General features: G+C 30.4%; 1 protein-coding gene across 4 annotated transcripts in view; it reads right to left on the bottom strand.

The window, feature by feature from the left end:
- Positions 1–21,535, bottom strand: part of LOC111635677 (histone-lysine N-methyltransferase eggless-like) — a 143,126-nt gene that overhangs the window by 15,182 nt on the left and 106,409 nt on the right. For all 4 annotated transcript variants that reach the window (XM_023380709.1, XM_023380707.1, XM_023380710.1 and 1 more), the window contains 2 exons: positions 11,985–12,278; positions 4,568–4,640 (listed from right to left, as the gene is read on the bottom strand). In XM_023380709.1, coding sequence (XP_023236477.1) covers positions 4,568–4,640; positions 11,985–12,278 — 367 coding nt within the window. The remainder of the gene's footprint in view (positions 1–4,567; positions 4,641–11,984; positions 12,279–21,535) is intronic.

The raw sequence follows: 21,535 nt of genomic DNA, 5'->3' as shown, positions 1-21,535 counted from the left end.
GGGNGAAAATCGTGTAACTCCGGGTTCGCGTAAGTCGAGGTATTACTGTACTCTAATGTATCTAGTTTTTTAATAATATTTCAGCCTTTAGGGCATTAATCAGGTGAGTCATTACATATCATATGGTTATATTAAACACTTTAGAGCAGTGTTTCTCAACGGGGCGATATCACCCCCATGTGGGCATTTTTCCATGTTCAGGGGGCGATTAGTAACAATTTATACTTTGGGGGGCAAAAACCAATTTTCTGGGCGATATAGTAAAACACTATATTAAGATTAATTAGATATTTTATTCGTTATATTGTACAATAATTAAACAAATAACATTATACTAGTCACTAATCTAAACAATGCAGTACAAATTTGGTGTTAACCTTGGCCCTGGGCATCAGAATTTTGAAGTGAAGGAGGCGATAGTACGTAACTGTTTTATTGAAGGGGCGATACTACGTTGAAGGGGGCGATGATTCGTTAGAGGTTGAGAAACACTGCTTTAGAGGAACACAGATGAATAAAAAAAATTACATTTGAGCTTGGATACTCTACAAAACTAATATAAAAGATGACATGAATGTACTGGTACTTCATACTACACAAGGTCTACAACAGTTTCTCTCAATGGGGCGATATCGCCCCCATGTGGGCGTTTTTCCATGTTCGGGGGGCGATTAGTAACAATTTATTTTTGGGGGGCGAAAAACAATTTTCTGGGCGATATAGTAAAACATTATATTAAGAATAATTAGATATTTTATTCGTTATATCGTACAATAATTAAACAAATAACATTATACTAATCACTAGTCTATTCAATGCAGTACGAATTTGGCGTTAGCCTTGGCCCTCGGCATCAGAATTTTGTAGTGAAGGGGGCAATACTACGTAACAGTTTTATTGAAGGGGGCGATGATTCGTTAGAGTTTGAGAAACACTGGTCTACAACCTCCATATGGCCAAGAGGCCATGATAGCATGCCTCTAGCTATTCTAGATAGATACCAATAATAGATTATGATCTAAGGCTCAGGAGTCTTCACAGTTAAATTGCTGATTATATAGATGCCACCATCAGCTATTGCAGAAACCCACAATGTATAAAATGTTAAATATAATGGAAAAAATGATTTAGATAGACTGAGGGTACCAGATGGTATATACTATATTCGGATATTGCACAAAAAATTTAGACATAGTTTAGTATACATCAGTTCTACTAACATATCACTACCCAATAGAATGAAAGAATATTGTTATACTATTAAAAAAACAAACTGATCACTTAGAAGTGTATGCCATGGCACTTGGGATCAGTGCTAATCTTGAAGAAGCAAATTGATACAACTTGCCTTCCACACTGACCATATCAGGGCTTTGTAAATTCTAGATATATTTAATGTGATAAAACAAGGAGTCTATATGAATTTCAAAGATGTGAAATCATCTTCAGTATGGCAATCTTTTTACAGTAACTCACAATACGAAGCAAAGTGACAGCAACAGCAGTCAAATTAAATTTTATTCTTGGCATTTATAAGTCTTAACATAGTGGATGTTTTGTACACTATCTTGTTGTGTTTATGTTTTATACTTTATTGAAAAACATATTTTGTGTTAATTATGTATTATTGTTTGTAATTTCCTTAAAATTTTTAAAAATCTGTATAATCCCTTTTTAAATGTTTTTAGTCAGTAGAATTCATTTTGGAACATCTTTGCATTCCAAATATCAAGCATACAAATTTTATGTTAAGCTATAGACCTCATGTTGGCTTATAAATTAGGCTGAAAACATTTATAAGTACATTAAACTCTCAGTAGAAAAAAAAAAGGTTTTATTCATTTGTTGGTTAAGCTTTTCTGGTTTTATTGTATCTTTTTTTTTTATATACTTGCATCATTTTATGATAGAAAACTATAATCAATACAGAAATCCAGCAATGAGTTTCTTAACATTCTTGGCAATATTTAAAACTGTGTGTGTGGCACCATCTGTTATAATATTTTATTTAAAAACTTTTTATATTTTTAACTATTATGTAGTCCACTGACCAATGAATACAGTCTATTTGGAGAAAAAGCCTACACAGCTAATATCTCCATATAAACTGTGAGGAAGAAGAAGAAGAACTATTATGTAGTGCTACGCTACTATGGATTGTATAAATTTTGTATTTTTCTGTATTTTTATTTGGTTATAAAAGTGTGTTTCCTTTACTTTGTGTCAAGTTTTAAAATTTGTACGGAACTTGCATTATTTTTCCTTTTTGTGCCCTGGTGTCACCTTTTCTGTGGTACATTGATTGAACCCTGCTGATTGGTCAGGAAGTATATCATGTGCTTTGTTCAAATGTGCTTCTGGATGGCAGGAGTTATAAATTCAGGTGTTTTCATCTGCAGATCACCTTTTTCTTCCTGTCTCCCTTCTGGACTGTTAAGGAGAGAATTGAACTTCAAACCATCGACATGGATGTTCATCTAAACTGTCAACCCCCAACCACTTCCCAAAGCCTCACATTGACCCCCCCCACCATAAAGTTTTATTACAAGTGTATGTGTATGAGCAAAAAAAAAAAAAATTGTGACCCCTTAGCCGCATTGACCCCTCAATCGACCCCCCAATGATGTTGCATCGACCACTTTGGCGACCCCTGATCTAGACCATCATTAACAAAGGAATGTTTCTGCTGGACTTAAGCAATTCATATTTATCTTTGTGAAATTGTTGGGTAACAACGAAGAAAATGCACATTGTGTGCGAGAATTCCCCGAGGACATTAGTGAGACTTTTATTTTTAATTAATAGTAATTAGTAGGTACGTGTTTTATTGCACCTGTAATCAGCAGGCTTCAGTGACTTCAATTAGAATGATCGTTCATGTAAAGTCATGAGAAGGAAGGCAAGAGTGTGTGTACAGTAGACCCCTGTATAACACGGGTTCCTATAATTATGATTCCTATAAGACGGTGAAAAAATTGTGATGGTATCCGTACAAACCTGGTAAAAAAACTCCTATAATTCGGTAAAACGTCATCGGGCAGCCGAACTACTTTCTGCCGTCCAGCACAACGCTACAGAGAATTTAAGCGGGTAAATTGAGTTTACTATCGTCTGTACAGTATTATATATAAATTAGGTACTGTACATATAATTACATATTAATTATATATAAATTAGATACTGTACATATAATTACATATATATACTTTCTGCCATCCAGTGCCACGCTACGGAGAGTTTAGGCGAGTAAGTTGTTTACTATCGTCTGTACAGTATGTAAATTAGGTACCGTAAGTCTAATACAGTGCTGTACTTTTATACATTTCTTGAGAAAGAAACATTTCTTATTCAACGGCCATAAAAATTATTTATATTAATAATGTCTCCAAAGTTCAATGAAGTTTTCGCAGAAAAATAACTTATCAGAAATCGCGGCCACGGTTTGGTGCGTTTCTCCACGACGAAAACAAGCTTGAGCAATGGCGATGTCGAACGGTGCACACTCGGTAAGTAATCCTACAATTTTTTGTTTATAGCATAGTTTATACAGATTATTCCCAAAAAAAATATACGTATTTTGGAAATGTTGAGTCAAATTAGTCTAGAATCGATTAATTTTATGGAAGAAAACCTTTAAAACAGCTGTAGTCTGTAAACTTCACACGTGTCGAGCTGTGATTGGCAAGGACTTGTAAGATATCGATTCATAAAGAACAAAACATATCTACCGTGTTATAGGGGGGTTGACTGTATATGCAACTGTGAAGAATATTTGCAATTAATTAGAACACAAGATCATGTTGTCGCACAGAAGTATTTGTTTGTTGTTCTCCCTTTGCTTTTTGTGACCATACTACTCAGTCCCTACAACATATGTATCAAAGCTGACTACATCCTACTGTTGCTAAATTAAAGAATTTTGTTTTGTTTTATTTGTCTGGTCAATTGTTAAGTCCTTGTCTTATTACCCTATCAACATACTCAGTATACCCTGATATATCAGAGTTACTACAATTATAAAATGGCAAAAAGCTTAATTTTGAGGGTAGAGATGAGTTTTATAAGAAAATTGTAAATGCTGATAATGAGTAAAATCATCATTAATCCTACTCAAGAGGCCACACACCAACACCCTTTATCTCCCCACCCTGTCAACCTTTAACCACCAAAATTTAATAGCATCAATCCTCCTAATGCACACACACCATTCTGTAAAATTTCAAAAATTTTCACAAAAAGCACAGGAGTTATTAAGATTCAAAAATGGTAAATAAAATCATACCAAACACACCCACATAGGCTACAAGAAAAAAACCCAATTTTTTTGCATTTCTCAGCATTTCAAGGTCTTGAGTCCAAAACTGTAAAAATCTTTGGGTGGTCATTTTTTGACTGATCACCATACTTTCCCTCTGTTATGTATAACAGTCAGGAAAGTAAAAATATTTTATTAATATATTTTAACAGACACTATATCTTTTTTTATGTTAAATTATATTAATTAAAATATCACTATCATAATAATATATTTCATTATTTTTTAAAAATAAAATTTTTTTTTACTTACAATATAGTACTCTTTAAAATTTTCATGTTTTCTTCTGCTTTGTTATAAATACCATCAACCTCTTTACACTTCTCTGTTATAAATAATAACTATTTTAATTTCATTGAAAATTTAGCTAAAAAGAATTTAAGAATTCAAACAGTTTTTAATTTTTATCTTTATTTGTGAAATTTGAATATAAAACATAATCCAACTAGAAAGCCAAAAATAAATTTAAATCTATTAAAATTTTTACAAATATAACTGTACTAATTAAGTAATTCAGAAATAAAATATTCAATGACCATTTTAAAAACAAACTATGCTAAGAATTCTAAATAGAGTTTTTTCAATCTTTCATCACAACTGATATATTCTGAATGTTCAAAACCAGAATAGAATTGTTTATTTCTTTGGTTTATTGGAAGATCTTGGAGTTATTCTAAATAAAGCATAAAGATAAAATGTTACTTTATTATATTCTAGCATGAATACTGAATTTTATTATGGAGGAAAAAACATTACTAAAGTGGGGTTCGTAAAAATCAAATTTTATTTTTCCTTATTTACCTAAATTAAAATTATATTGTTTCTGATATTCTCTTCATTATTCATATAAAGTATTGATTTTTGAATGCTTTTTAAACGCTTTTTTTAAGAAGCATTTAAAAAGCATTCATGTGGATATATAAGATTTAATTTTGTCATGTACAGTTTATGTAATAAAGTCTCAAATACTCAAGATAATGTAGATCAAAATTATCTTGGATAACACAAATTGTTTGATAAATTCTTAAACTGAATTATGTATTAACACACAATATATGATACTCTTCTTTTTAGGATATAATTTTTATTAAACATATAATAAAACACTTTTAATTTTATTTACAGCTATACTTATTAAAGCAAATACAAACCTATGATTACAATTAAAATTGGTATTCTTATGAGAAATCAACACAGTAAATTCTTTTTAAAATTTTTGTACCCATTTCAAGTAGTATGCATCATCTGGCCAACATTTATGAAATGAACTAACTGTATTACATTTTCATCTTGTTTACAAAATGCAGGGTGTCCCACTCAGGAGTACAACTTTAAAAATGCAAATTACTCGCAAACGCGTGAATGTAAAAGCAAGCTGTAAGAACTGAACATACCTGTATTTAGGGAAAACAAGTTCACATTACAAAAGGTGCTGAAAATGTCCTCCCCCAACGTCCATACACAAGGAAACGCAACACTCCATATTTGAGAATGTCCTCTGCAACATGTCACTGTTGATGGCAGCAATTTCACACTTGATGTTTGCTTTCAGTTGTTCGATGGTCCTGGGTTTGCTTGCATACACCTTGCCCTTTAAATATCCCCATAGAAAAAAATCTGGGGGAGTTAAATCGAGCAATCAAGGTGACCACAAACCTTTTGAGATCACCCTGTCTCCAAAAAACGACCGGATCTCTTCCATACTGGCATGAGAGGTATGGGACCATTCTGTTGGAAGTAACCTTCTTGAAGTTCATAGTCATCCAGTTGTTTCACAAATTTGTCAAATATGGACAAGTATTGGTTGGTGTTCACAGTCTCGTCAAAGAAAATTGGACCAATGATCCGAGGACGAGAAATTGCGCACCACACTTTGATCTTCTGATCAATTCTTCATTAAATAAGGAATATTTTAAACCTTGTTGCATGATGATACATGCACATGTTCGTGAGTAATTCGCATTTTTAAACTTGTACTCCCGCGTGGGACACCCTGTACTTTATTAACATATTTTTTTTACAATTTCTCTCTTGATTAAGTTGATCTCAATCAGGACTCTATTTAGATATGAGCCATTCACAAGCCAAATAAATTAACTCCACAGTTTGAATTTTCTTTAAATTTTAGTGTCAAAACGCTTGATATGCTCATAACTTTTTATATTCATAATAAGTTTCCCTAATAATAAGGATCAATACCACTTAATGACAAAATTTTATTGACCATCAAAAAAATGTTTATTTATTTCAAAAGCCAATCTAATTAACTTCATACTGTAATGTAAATCCACCAGCACACACTGCAGCATTGTAATTGCAGTGTGTGCTGACCAGTGCCTTGTAGATAACGGAAAATTATTTAATGTTATCTCATCTCAAAAAGTACACAAGGTAAAAGAAATTAATTAATTACAGTCCAAGTGCTGCAGAAGTAAGTATACTTGTAAAATATTGAACAACTGTTTTAATTTTGGTGGCAATTGTTTTTAGAAAAAAAGAAAAGTTATACCATTATATCAAGATGGATGAAACTAAAAATAATTTTTTTCATTCCTCCTGTTAAGTTCAGTTGTAACATGTGTCAGACGTGTGGATGTCAGCAAGTGGTGATGGACAGTCCACAGCTTGGTCACAGGTCAGGTGGGTGTCAGGTGGGTGAGGTAACAGTATCCCCAAGAATGTGGGGGAGATTGTCCCACCTAGAGAGGGAAAATTTGTGGGCTTCCCTTTGTGGTGTATATCGAGAGAGTGGTGTGTGGAGGCAGTACTGAGAGGAGTGCTGACTGCAGTACTGATCGGGAAGCTAACCAAAGTGGGTAGCTTTGTGGCTGGTCAGGAACCAGTATTGTAGTTATCAAATGATTGTCGGGTATCGGAGTGTTGCTTGATTGTGGAGTGCCAGAGAGTCATTCATTTATTAGAGACATTAAAGCGTAATTGTGTTGTTATTGTTAGACGGAAAGTGTACTGTGTTTTTTTGACTGTGTAAACGGGAACATTCCACAAACCAGCCTTCCATCCATGAATTCAAGTATAGCTATTCCTGAGATGACGAAAGAGACAATTTGTAAGTCAATTTGTGCCTCACATTGTGAAGGAGGGTCAAGAAAAAATGTAAACAACCAAGTTCTATTACGTACTACTCAAATTAAGGTTTTAAATTCTAACAACGAATGGGTAGATTGTCGATGTTTATTAGACTCAGGAAGTCAGAGATCATTTATTTCTAAAGAGTGTGTAACAAAATTAGGATTAAATGTAAGGAACAGTACAATTTCAGTTTCATGTCTAGGCGCATTCACCACTATGAGCAATGGAGAGATTGAATTGATATTCACTTCACATTTTAAAAGTGAACTGCATGCTTCTACTTCTGCATTTGTAATAGAAAGAGTCACAGAAAAGCATCCATATGTTTCATTACCTTCAGAGATTTGCACTGAATTTAGTGATCTTATTTTGGCTGATCCTTTCTTTTATATTTCAAGGAACATAGATATCCTGTTTGGCGTAAATGTATTTCTGTCGTTAATCAATGGAAATTTAATTAAATGTAGTATGAGCTGTCCATTTGCACTGAGTTCTAAATTGGGTTGGATTATCTCAGGCAAGGTGACCTTTGAATCCCATGAGCCCAACAGAGTTGTGGTGAATCATTCGTGTGTAAATACGGATGAGTTAGTGAGATCATTTTGGAAACTTAAAAATATTCCCTCATCTCAATTATTAAGTACTGAGGAAAAGTTGTGTGAAATTCAGTTCAAGAAAAATGTTTGGAGAGATGATCACGGACGATATTATGTTGCATTACCCTTTAAACCCGATAGAAAGGCATTAGGAGATTCTCGTGTTGCTGCCCTTAGAAGACTTTACAGTTTAGAAAGGAGATTCGCTACGATGCCAGATATCTATAATCAGTACCGACAATTTATGCAGGAATATTTGTCGTTAGGACACATGGAGTTAATCTCACCTAATTGTAAAGACTTAGAAAATCAACATTATTATATCCCTCATCATTATATAATAAAGGAATCAAGTTTAACGACCAAGTTGAGAGTAGTGTTTGATGGCAGCACAAAATCTTCATCAGGTATTTCCCTTAATGATACCTTAATGATTGATTGGTCCAAAAACCCAGGAAGATTTGATTAGTATTCTTTTAAGATTTCATTGTCACAATATTGCAATAACAGCTGATATCAAGCAGATGTATCGACAGGTGAAGGTTAGATCTGAGGATTGACTTTCAATGAATAGTTTGGAGAGCGAGTTCAGAAATGCCAATACAAACGTTTCGTCTTAACACAGTCACCTATGGAACAACATCAGCTTCATACTTGGCTACAAGAGCTTTGAAGCAGTTAGCGATTAATGAGAGTGTAGAGTTTCCGAGAGCCTCAAAAATAGTATTGCGAGATTTCTATGTGGATGACATGTTGACTGGTGTAAACAACTCTGAGATGGGTAATGAACTGATTAATGAATTAATTCAATTATTAGGGAGAGGTGGATTTGAGCTCCACAAATGGTTCACAAATGAACCATCTATATTAAAGGATGTACATAGCAGTTCGTTAGATGACATGTCTCATACAACTAGTGGAATTAAAGTGATAAAGATTTTATGTCTAGAGTGTCATCCCAGAGAATATATTTTCAGATGTGACTTACGGTGGAATGGCCCAGAATGGCTGATGTCCAATGACATCCCATTCACCAAGAATATACCTATTTGTGATGCAGCAGTAAGGAAGGAGCATAAACATGCTATTTGTAGTGTTAGCACAAGCATAGAAGAGCTACCTGCTAAACATTATTTGACTAAATGTATTTTAACCTATTTTCATAGGAAATATCTACATCTTACCAGACTGGCTTTATTGTATCAGGTAAGACAGATGTTTTGGCCTTTAAATGGAAGATCACTCTGCAGAAAGGTTGTTCATGAATGTATTACTTGCTTTAAGGCTAAAATAGTTGTTTCTCAGCAACTTTTAGATAATCTACCTTATGAGAGAGTAAACCAAAATTATGTGTTCAACTGTACAGGAATTGACTTTTGTGGACATTTTCTCATAAAATATAAGAATCAAAGAAGAGGTACATATAATAAAATTTATGTGTGTATATTCATTTGCTTTGTGACTCGAGCCATACATCTTGAAATAGTATCTGATCTCACATCTGATTCATTTATTGCAACATTAAAGAGATTTTTCTCGAGACGTGGTAAAAGTGCCAAATTATTTACGGACAATGCAAAAACATTTATTGGAGCCCAGACAGAATTGAAACAATTGTACAATATGGTAAATAAGCCAGATGAAAAATTGGCTAATTATTTGTCATCAGAAAACATTCAGTGGAACTTCAACCCCCCCTAGAGCCCCAAATTTCGGTGGATTGTGGGAGGCAGGAGTTAAATCGTTCAAGTATCACTTAAAAAGAGTTGTAGGTGGTACAATCTTGACATTAGAAGAGTTTCTCACCATCACCAATCAAATTGAGGGAATTTAAACAGTCGCCCCATTGCCCCATTATCAGTGGAGCCAGATGATCTTGAGGTATTAACACCTGCTCATTTCTTTATAGGTAGACCAATTGACACGCTACCAGACATTGATCTCAAATCTCTATCAGACTTTCATATTGGCAACGTGTAACAAAAATGACACAAATCATTTGGAAATGGTGGACTAATACATATTTAAATAATTTACAACAACGGAATAAGTGAATGATGGAAAGAGATAATATTAAAATAGGGACATTAGTCATTATCAAGGAAGATAATGTACCTATCTTTAAGTGGTTAGTGGGAAGAATTACAGAAGTTTTCCTAGGGTCTGATGGTAAAGTAAGAGTTGTAAGTGTAAAAACAAAAAAATGGTGTATTTAAATGCAGTGTATCGAAAATTTGTGTTCTACCTTTGGAGAACTGAAGTTGTGTTTTGTAAAAAAAATTTTTGTTGTATGTATGTAACTTGTTGAACCTTGGAAGGTTCAAGGCAGGAGGATGTTAAGTTCAGTTGTAACATGTGTCAGGTGTGTGGATGTCAGCAAGTGGTGATGGACAGTCCACAGCTTGGTCACACGTGTCAGGTGGGTGAGGTAACAGTATCCCCAAGAATGTGGGGGAAATTGTCCCGCCTAGAGAGGGAAAATTTGTGGGCTTCCCTTTGTGGTGTGTATCGAGAGAGTGGTGTGTGGAGGCAGTACTGAGAAGAGTGCTGACCGCAGTACTGATCGGGAAGCTAACCAAAGTGGGTAGCTTTGTGGCTGGTCAGGAACCAGTATTGTAGTTAATCAAATGATTGTCAGGTACTGGAGTGTTGCTCAATTGTGGAGTGCCAGAGAATCACTCACTTATTAGAGACATTAAAGTGTAATTGTGTTGTTATTGTTAAACAGGAAGTGTACTGTGTTTTTTTGACCGTGTAAACGAGAACATTTCATACCATCATCATCACAACATCAATTTTGTATACAACATTTTCTGGTCCGTTGATATACAACACCTCCTATTAAACATGATTCTTATAAAAATTTATGTAATGGGACTCAAATAAGCTGATGATGAAGACATAATTTATGTTGCTGAATAATCAATTTAAACAAAATAATAACCACCATTGTAACAGTAACAGAACAATTATTATTCATTTTTACAAAAAAATAAATAATAATTGTTCTGCTACTGTAATAAAAAATGTACAATAATGAATTTTGTCTATAATAAAAAACTATAATCACACCAAAATCATAATAATAATAATATAGCTTATCTATGCTATCTTATCCATTTTATATGTTGCTAAATAAAAGCTACATCTACAATAATACATTCTACAATGTTTATTTGAATTTATATTTTAAAAAATAATGTATATTATTTTGTCACTTTTCTCCACTTTTTATTTTATGGAGTTAATCATTTTGGCACACATCATAATAGAATATAATTATTTAAACAATTCAATATCAGTAACCAAGATATAAAATGCAAATGCACCATAATAGTTCTTTGATTTGTTAAAAAAATCCTTTTAAATCTCAATTGCCAGTTTACAATTCATAGAATAGTAATGATATCAAGTTTGAAGCCAATGTAAAGCAGCATTTATACTTTAAAGTAATTTGTAGTTTAAAAGCCACTTAACTCTCTTCAATGTTTGATATTATAAACCTTGAGGAAAATAATAAATATTAAACAATGATCAAGACACTGTATAAGAAATTTAAATCTAATAGTGCTAGTATAAAGAAATGATAAAAAAAAATTAATTTTTTGTCATTTTGCTTTCTACACATATACTTTCAAATAAAGTATAAAAGGAATGGTCATCAGCAAATTTGATATATTCATTTTTTGCACAATTTTGCATGAGAATTGGATAAATCTTCATTTCTGATTTTCTTTTTTTGGCATTTCAATGAATCTTAATAAAATTAAAAAAATAATTATTTTAAAATTATTGTTAATGCCAAATTAAAAAATTTATACACTGAGATTGTAAACACAGATAATTTATAGAATTTGACAGTTACTGCACTGTAAATATTTGAATTTGTTTATATGTGAATCAATTAAAATTACCTTATTTATTTGAAAGTGTGTATATTTTTTTAACATATAAAGTTATTTTAGTAACTCTAAAAAAATTACCATGTAGAATGTTCATCTGTTCAGTTATTTCCATAAAACTATGCTGTAATTTTTCTTGAAACCTTGATTTTGTAAGAATAGAGCGAATAGTTGTCTTGATATCACCATTAACTCTGTATTTTCTATTTGATGGAAAAGTTTTTGATGTCTTATGTTTCTTCAAAAACTGTATACTTTCCAAATCAAAGGCTTTCCTTTTTAAAGGACAGCCATTTACATAAAGATTTTTCTTCATTTCCAGATGAAATGGTGAAATGTCTGTGAAGTCATCAAATGTTACCTTTGTTTCATATTCTATATAAATTAAAAAAAATATATATATATAAAATGAATATTCAATAAGTAAATATTGCAATATTGATAGATACATATAAAATTTAACCATATTATAAATTAAAGTAAATTACCATTTTGAAAAATAGTTCTGATGTTTTTTAAATTAAAAATTAAAGAAATTAATAATTATTAATAGTAATAAAAAGAATAATAATTTCTAGTTTTCTAGATTAAATGAATTTTATAGTGATGTGTGTAAATAGTTGTAAATAACCCTCCATCTTTCAGGCTAAGAATCCACCTTTGAAAACAATTGTCACCTGGAACTAGAAAATCTCTGCCTTTTTGAGATAACATAGCACTTTTAATGCATTGTCTTCACAAATAGAGGTCTACAATCAATGCTAAAAATCCCAAATTTCCCAAACTGCTTGTATAGTGATTCTTTGAAATTGTCCATTCTCCAACATTACTATTTTCTTTGAATTCAGCATTGCCATACACATATGAGGATTTTAACAAAAGCTTCAAATTTCTGATTAAGTTATGAAAAATTAATTTCTTTTAAAAAACTGGCATATGCAAAGTTTTGTCGTAAAATGTGGTAGATATATAAGATCTTCCATTCTTTGTTACCAAAAAGACATTTTGAAAGTTCTTGTAAATCTAAGTCATATACCAAAATCACATTCTCTAGGCTACAAGCTATAAGAAATTATTAATTTTTGTAATATTTTCCCTATAGATAATTAACTTTATTATATAGGGTACAATGTACTGTACTCTTAATCTGTATTCTACTTTTTTACTACTAGTAATCTGTCTAGTAGGTAAAGCCAATGTTATAAACTTATTTTCTACTGCAATGTAGATTGAGAGGCCTGTTTCGAACAAACATGTAAAGCCCAACCTCCTTACAGAATGCATTTCCTTACTGCCTAGAGTAAGAAATATGTGCCTTAAAAAAGTTATATGCTGAGTCAGACACAACAGGTATTCTCTGTTAAATTTTATTATATATTTAGAAAACAAATTACAGTAGAACCTCGATTATCCGGACCTCTATTATTCGGATTGTTCAAAATAAACAAAAATTTTACGAATTTGCTGATTTGCACTTGGCGAATTACAATACTGTTTATGTACGTGATGGAATGCATAATTTTTTTTTTATTTCAACAACGTCTCACCCGGCAGTGGTCGTAAACTCTTAAATATATTTTGCTTCGTAATAAAAATATAACTTACGTATTTATAAATAATTTATATTCAAATTACATCATTTCTATGACCAAGGGCGGCGTAAGGCATTCGCAACGTGGGCCACCGCCTATGCCTCGCGGTCCGAAGGGCCTCGCGCCTCGAAGGTTTATGCATTACTTAAAAGCCGAGAACGCGACGAAAAAATTTTACTCGTCATAAAACGATAAATAGTTTGTCAAATTTTTATTCATAAAAAGCAGTTTCAACTGCTTTTTATTTTATAAAATCCGTCTTCTTGAGCCGCCAGAGGGCCTTTTAAACAATAGCTAGTCTGTTAGCGCTGGTCAATAGTAGACGAAATTCAATACGAACGTTTGTTTCTTGAAAATCTGATCACGATTTAAATACAGTATTTATTTTTAATATTACCGATATGTCATCGAAAAGAAAACGTGTTGTATTAGCATTAAAAGACAAAGTATTTGTTTCGATTATCCGGACTACCTTCACCCCCCATTAGTCCGGATAATCGAGGTTCTACTGTATAAACTTATTATTATGAAAGGAAAATGGGAATTGAATAAATGCTTAGAAACACTGCAAGTTTTGTCTACATTCTTTCTGCAAATTGGTGATTTTTATTTCTCAGTCTTTGTATCCCAAAATCAGCCTTTGTTAGCTTTCAAGTCAGTTTCATCTATAATCTAAGGTTGACAAGTATATAACATTATAAAAATTTATTTGGAAATTTTTACTTCTATAGTAATTTCTTTATAAGTTAAAATAGGATAAGTTACATGACAGATAAACCATTTTTCAAAAAAAAAAGAAAGAAAAAAAAGGAAAAAATTAAATAATATAAAATATTCAAACAAGATAAAAAGTAATGTTTTAAACATAACACAAAATAATAATGAAATAACTATTTTCTGACAGTGATAATAGGATCAGAATGAGACAAATGTGTCAGAAAGAAATGCAATAAAAAATAAGATAAAACTGATTATTTAGTAAATTATACTATAAAGAGATTAATAAAATTTAAAATTTATTCTTAAATCCATATAGTTATAAGTATTTATGAAATATAACAGATTTTAATGTGAAATTAAAAATGGAAAGAGCTTTTAATTATTATGCAAATTAAGATATTACTTATGAAAGGCTATTTCTGATGCAAACTATGTTTTAAGTTCTTACTTCAAATTAAAATTGAAATTTTTAATTTGAAATGACAACTTAAGATTTTCAATAACAGAAATGCATTTTTTAATTAAAAAGTTACTAAAATATTTTTTAAAATTTGCATTAGTTTCAATAAATCAAAAATAACAATAGTTACTGAATTTATTTTTATTATTCACAATAATTTCAATTTCTTAAGATTATAAATGTGTAAAAAATTAAATAAAGTGATATCATATGATACTCTTCATAATTTATATTATACAAACATTAATTAATATTACTTGTAAAAGCCATCTGCAATTCTGTGTCAGATCAAATTTGTAAGGAAAAAAAGTGATAATCTAAATAGATATTATTAACAATTCTGTGCGATTTTTATCATCATGCCATTATAAAAATAAATAGCTTAGAATGATAAATCAATCAACAGATAAATGTGTTCATTTTATTTTTTACTATAAAACTAAGATCCACATTCAAATATAGTCATACATTGGAATTTATTAAATTTTTAAAATTGTTTTTATAGTAAAAATTGCAACTAAAAATTCAATTATCAAGATATGTTTGTGCACTGTTTATTCATTATATTCTTAAAAGACAATATCATTTTTAGTTAACAAGCTAACAAATACTCAGCAAATAATGTAATGTCTGTAAATTTTACTTCAGAAACAATAATAAATACATCTGGTGTATAAAATTTTTATAATAATTCAGAATTTATGCTTTAATAATTTATAATTATCAATATTACATCTAATAAACACTAATAATAATCATAAAATCAAGTATACAAAACATCGGGTTTAGCGATGTTTATATATACAAAACAAAAATTATTTTGAATAAATTAACAATCTTTATTTCATTATAAATGCAAATAAAATTAATATTTTTCTGCATTATAACCTTGTAATAGCTTTTTACAATAAATTATTAAATCTACAAATGTAACACATGGTATCATTTATACCTTTTTAACTTTCTTAATTTGTTTACCTTTAATACATGAATTTATACTCTTAGATATTGGCCTTGAAATGCAAAATGTATGTTATTAGTTCCTCTCATGCTCATGAAATTGGTTTCAGTAATGTTCTTTTTATTTTAGTGTAATTTTATAACATCTTTCTTTTATCAAAAAAACTAAAACTGAATTTACAATTTTTAACTATAATTGTTTTACATGTAATAATTCCTACTGTGATCTCCATGTCTTGCAACATTTACAGTATGTGATGCACTGTGATCATGCATATAGTATACAAGAACTTTTATAAAAATATCTGATTTAAATTTTTTGATTCTTGTATTCTTAAAGCAAGCATATTATAAAATTATATCTGTATCAATGCAAGCAAATTTATTACTATTCTTATTACTCTCTACTACTACTAAATAAGAATGCAGTTAAAGAAACTGCCAATTACAGATCACTATATCAAAGTATCACATAATCTCCTCTAATAATGAATCTGATAACAGTAAAATCATCTAGCAGAGTTGTGACAAATGTGGCCCATAGCACACAATCTGGTCTCTGAACATATTTGACACATCATTTATAAATGATAAAAATACATCAACTTTAAATATATATAAAATATTTGTAGCCCAACTTATGTGCAATTTGTTCCACCAATCTAAAAGTTTGAGCAACACTGATGTAGCGTTTGGATTCCTGCCAAATCAAAATAAAAAGTATGGAATCATTTGCAATTAAGTTACTTAAACAAAAATTGATTTTTTTTCTATCACCAGATCTTCATCATTTAAGTATTGTACATGATTTATTTCTTTCAGTCATTTTTGATATAACTGAAATTAAATTAATCAAATTATTGAAGGTAGCTAGCTATATTTATATATACAGTGCTATCCCGACTTACGCGATTTTCAAATCTCGTCGATTCGTCTTTTGTTTGAGCGCCACGCAACCCTTGATTACTCACTCCCCCACACTATTGTTCAGCTTACATGTTCGGATGTGTCGCTCGGAATCCACACATAGCTACAATTTATTTTGTGTTATTTATTTCTGTGTTTGTTATATATACGGAGACTTGAGAGACTCTACTATGTCATCCAAACGAAGTAGATCTAATTCTTCTGCATCAAACAAGAAAAGAAAAACTTTATCTTTGGAATGTAAAGTTAACATTGGGTATGTTCGTAAAGTAAAACGAGTTAAACGAGAATGACGTCATCGTTATTCCTATTTCGTTAGTCTTTTCGAACGATTCGTTACTAACGCGTTTAACTCGTTTGACTTTACGAACGTACCCATTATTAAAGACTTCGATACAAAAATGAAAATTTGTGAATTGGCAAAGAAGTTTGATCTACCGGAATTGTCGGTCGGAACAATTATAAAAGGCAAAGAAAAAATTCTCGAAGCTGTGAAAAATGCTCAATCTTTAAATTCGAGCATCATTCGTAAACGTCACAGTATTATCGCTGAGATGGAAACAATGTTAAAATTATAAAATTAATAATCAAGTAAATGTGAAAAATTGTAAAATAATATAGGCCTAATTTGTTATACATATGTATTATCTAAGATTTTATTAAACATTTTTTTCTAAATTATTGTTTTCTTTAGTCTCCGGCCCCAATTAAAAATTATTTGTATGTATTTATATGCGAAATTATACCCCGACTTACGCGGTTACCGTTCGGTCCCACCTATCGCGTAAGTTCGGAGTATTACCGTACTCATTGAATTATTTAATGTTAATTCTTAATTTCTGGAAAAAGCCCATGGCAATTTATTTTGGAATAATTTTGCAGGTTTCTGCCTCCCAGAATTATCAGTTTTCTGTGGAAGAATATTCCCCAATCTAATAATCAGCTGATTTTTTTCTTTGCAGTTTTTTCATAATTGCATTTTAATTTTTTTCATGCTCAAATACACAGATTAAATACTTTTATCTACTACTGACATATAGTGTATATTTGATAGTGTGTTAAAATATTTTTAATGTATAAATATATTTATCTAAAGCTCTGTAATGGATTAGACCATTAATATACATAAATCTTATATACAATTGACAAAGAATTATCATTTTCCTTGAAGAGATTAAAATTATGAACCAAGATACCAGTGAATTGTCATTATCACGTGTACACATATTCTCTGAATTGCTCATATATTCTTTATTCTTCATTTTATTAGTTTTCTTTTAATGGAAATAGAACAGAATAAAAAATTTAAAAATCCGTTATTTTTGGAATGTATTAACGAACAAGTCCTGTTACTATGCCAAAGGCAGTCTGCATACTGCAGTTCTTTGCACTTGTTCATTTAACCAATCAGAGAACAGAAACAAGACGGCGAGAATATATTAGCTAAAGCTCTCTGCAATACGAAAAACAAGTATAAAATCGATAAAAGACGATACATTAAATTTGGATATATGACATCTAGAAGCATAGTACAATCATTTGAATTCATTAACTGACTAAATAATTTCACGTATTTCGAATCAAAGCGTAAACAAAAAAAAATTATGATGTCTCTATAAAGATTTATAGTAACCTGTGACGTACATAATTTAACAGGCCATTTATTAAAAGAATTAAAGTAACATAATATAACGCAACATAATATAACGAAATCCTAGACGATATACAAGAGCAGTGTTTATTATTGCTTTTATCGTTTACTTCAGTTATCAGCACAAATAACTCTCATACTTAAAATTATTCCTTATAATTACTGTTAAATAAAAATTAATTTCGTTGACTTTTACATCTGTAGATTTACTTCTTGGCATATAAAATAACATTTAAAACGAGTTACAAAAGGTTACGCTATACACGAAGGAGAAAATAAGCATATTTTTAGTCATTTTCGTTTGTTTATCGTATGTAAGTAAAACTTCATAAAAGCAATTTATTAAAGTTTTTATAAAATTATTTGTCTCGTAACAATATTACATTGTCACGACGACAAATAATTTTTAATTTTACTAATATTAACTTATATGTGTGTATATAAGCATTACATTGCTTACATAAGTAACGTATTCCCTGTAAAACCGAAATTGTATATGTAATTCATTCAATTATAAAATAGATCTAATTCATATACATTATATAGCCTAACCTTTTTATGATTCAACCAGAACGATACTCAATATTATCATAACAAGATATTTGCATAAACAAGTTCGAGATTAAAGCATTATTTAGATCTGTATTTGCCAGATCTACAGTACAGTTTTTTACACTGTTAAAAACAATAGTCATTTGTTTCCTCAAAGTCAGCAAGTTACATTAACTCTTTCTGAACAATTCAATAATCGCTGTTGACTATTCTTTTGTTTATATTCACAGCATACGGCTCCTGAATAAGAACAATGTTGACGATATTCATTAGAAGTCTAAGAGTAAGCAAGCAGCTTAACAATTACGATTACAAATTTTAAACTTTTAATTATAGTTATATGTGAAAGGAAAAAAACCAAAATTAGTCATTAAAAATTATTTTGGTAGAAATTAAATTAATTTTTAGAGCAGAAAAGAAACAAAATACACACAGTAATAAACTCACGCACAAAAGCAAGTATTCACTAGAGATGCCCAATTTCCATTCGATACATCGATTTTTCTGTTTTAATTAATTAATTAATTATGAACTGTTTTCGCTTATGCGAATTAATCGCACAGACAAAAGCAATTCAATTAAAATTATGTAAATTCGATGCACATAAAAACAGTCGAACAAATTATCCTAAAACACAAATACACATCCACAATTATAAATTTAAATCAACTGAACGATCTTTAGTAACACCAGGACCGCATTTGTGGACGGACATCCTGAGCATGGACTAGGGGCCTCCACGAAATATAAATAATAATAATTAATTAACCTTTCTAGTCTTTTAAATATTATTTTATCAATATTAGTCTATTGTGACTATAATCTATTTAATAGGACTTAAACTGCAATTGAAAATGAAATTTGAGGGACTAATTCAATCTCTCTAATTTCATCCTCAAGTTAAATCAATATAATAAGTTCTATTAATAGATTATACTCACAACAGACTTAATAATCATAAGATTAATAATAATAATAATAATTTAATTTAAAAAAAGAGCAAGAAGTAAGAAATGATTCAGAAAACGAAATAAGCGGGATATATTTATAATTAGGATCTTATAAGTTTTAAAATAAAGAAATATGTAGTAGAATTTCTTTACAGATTGTCTATAATTTAGTTATTATAATTATTTAATTTATTGGACTGCAGTTTGAAAAAATGTAGACCTATAAATTCCCACTGTCGTCAGTCTATTTTTTCTTAATTTTGAAAACGGAATTAGATAGATGAAAGACGAGACCAGATATGAAAACCTTGTGGGAGGAGGCCCCGATTAATTATATACGAACTTTTAATGTACACCGGAAGTCATGTTATTTCAATTCAAAAAATCTTCCCTGAAAGGAGTTAAATAAATGACCGGCACGACTCTATTGCTAACAGGACAAGTATGATGTACAGGGGCAACAAACTACTAATTTGATGTGGAGAACATATATTTTAAACTAACATCCCCGTCGCGGCCTGCCCGCTCTTATATATATATAGAACTTAGAAAATTTGAACTAATTGTTCATTAATTATTTTTGAGTGATCAATGTGTAGTATTGCAGTAGAGTTTTGCAAAATATAAAAAATAAAATCATAAAACTTCTGAATAAGTTATATTGATGTAAAACCTAAAAATTCCTCGCTACAAGCATTCGATTCTGAGCCGAACGAATTCGTTGCCCTTCCAGTCTTTGCTGTAGAAGTGTAGATTCACGTCGTCTACAATTATGGACTGTTTCTTCCTATTCGTGCTCTTGCAGCTCTCGGCATTATTTATCAATCAATCTCAAAAATATTCATCAATAACTATTTCGAATATTTTGTACAATTACCTGCAGAAACGATTCGAAAACCCGCCATAAGTACTGTACATATACGGCCATCTAGCGTAATGACGAAACTTTTTTAATTCCTCAAAGATTTTGCTAATTAACTAATTATAATTTAATGTCAGTTCTTCAAATATAATAGACTTTTCTTATAGACAGCGTGTGTCGCCATCTAGTGAAGAGAGAGAGAGAAATAGACAGACAAAAATCCGTTGCAATTTTATTTAATTAATAAAAAATCTGTAGGTTTGATTAATGGTAAATATTCCAGGGATCATAAAGATGCTACAGTTAAAGTTTGGTAACGATTGGTTCAGTAGTTTTCACGGTTAGTGGTCACAAACGAAAAATACGTTGTCTCTTTATATAGTAGTATAGATATAGATTAAATAAATGAAAATATGATTAAAAATTGCAGCACGGCATTGTAATGATGTCACAATAAAATAATTGCTCGTTTCATGTGAATTCCAGTAGTTTTTTTTCCTCAACGAAATTTGTTTTCGTGTAAAAACTAATATTATCAATTTTTCTTTACAGGATATAAAAGATAGAAAATAATAGCAATACATAAATTAATTTAGAATAAAATATAAGTTATCACTTACATTTTATTTACCTGCAAAAAGTTAATTATATTATGCATAATGTTGAGGACTTTTTCGACTGCCAGTTGCAATGACAAAAATTTTATTTAACGTATGTAGAACTAGCAGTTTGCAGCTGCTCTATTATCGCTGAAATTAATGGCATCAGCTGTCTAATTATATAAATGAAATACAAAACTTCATTCGAATTAAAAATAAAACTAAACGGCTGTATAATATAATTTAATGCTGAAGGAAAAACAATAATTCAAGAATACAACGATGTTTTTATTATAATAGTAGTAAGAATAATAAAACATACTAAAGAAAACAATAATATTAAATGCATGCCACATAAT

The sequence above is a fragment of the Centruroides sculpturatus genome, unplaced genomic scaffold (assembly GCF_000671375.1).
Source record: "Centruroides sculpturatus isolate CEXI.00-Female unplaced genomic scaffold, Cexi_2.0 scaffold875, whole genome shotgun sequence".
NCBI classification, from domain to species: Eukaryota; Metazoa; Arthropoda; class Arachnida; order Scorpiones; family Buthidae; genus Centruroides; species Centruroides sculpturatus.
The sequence above is the reverse complement of the archived record's forward strand: the minus strand, read 5'-3'. Positions and strand labels throughout refer to the sequence as shown.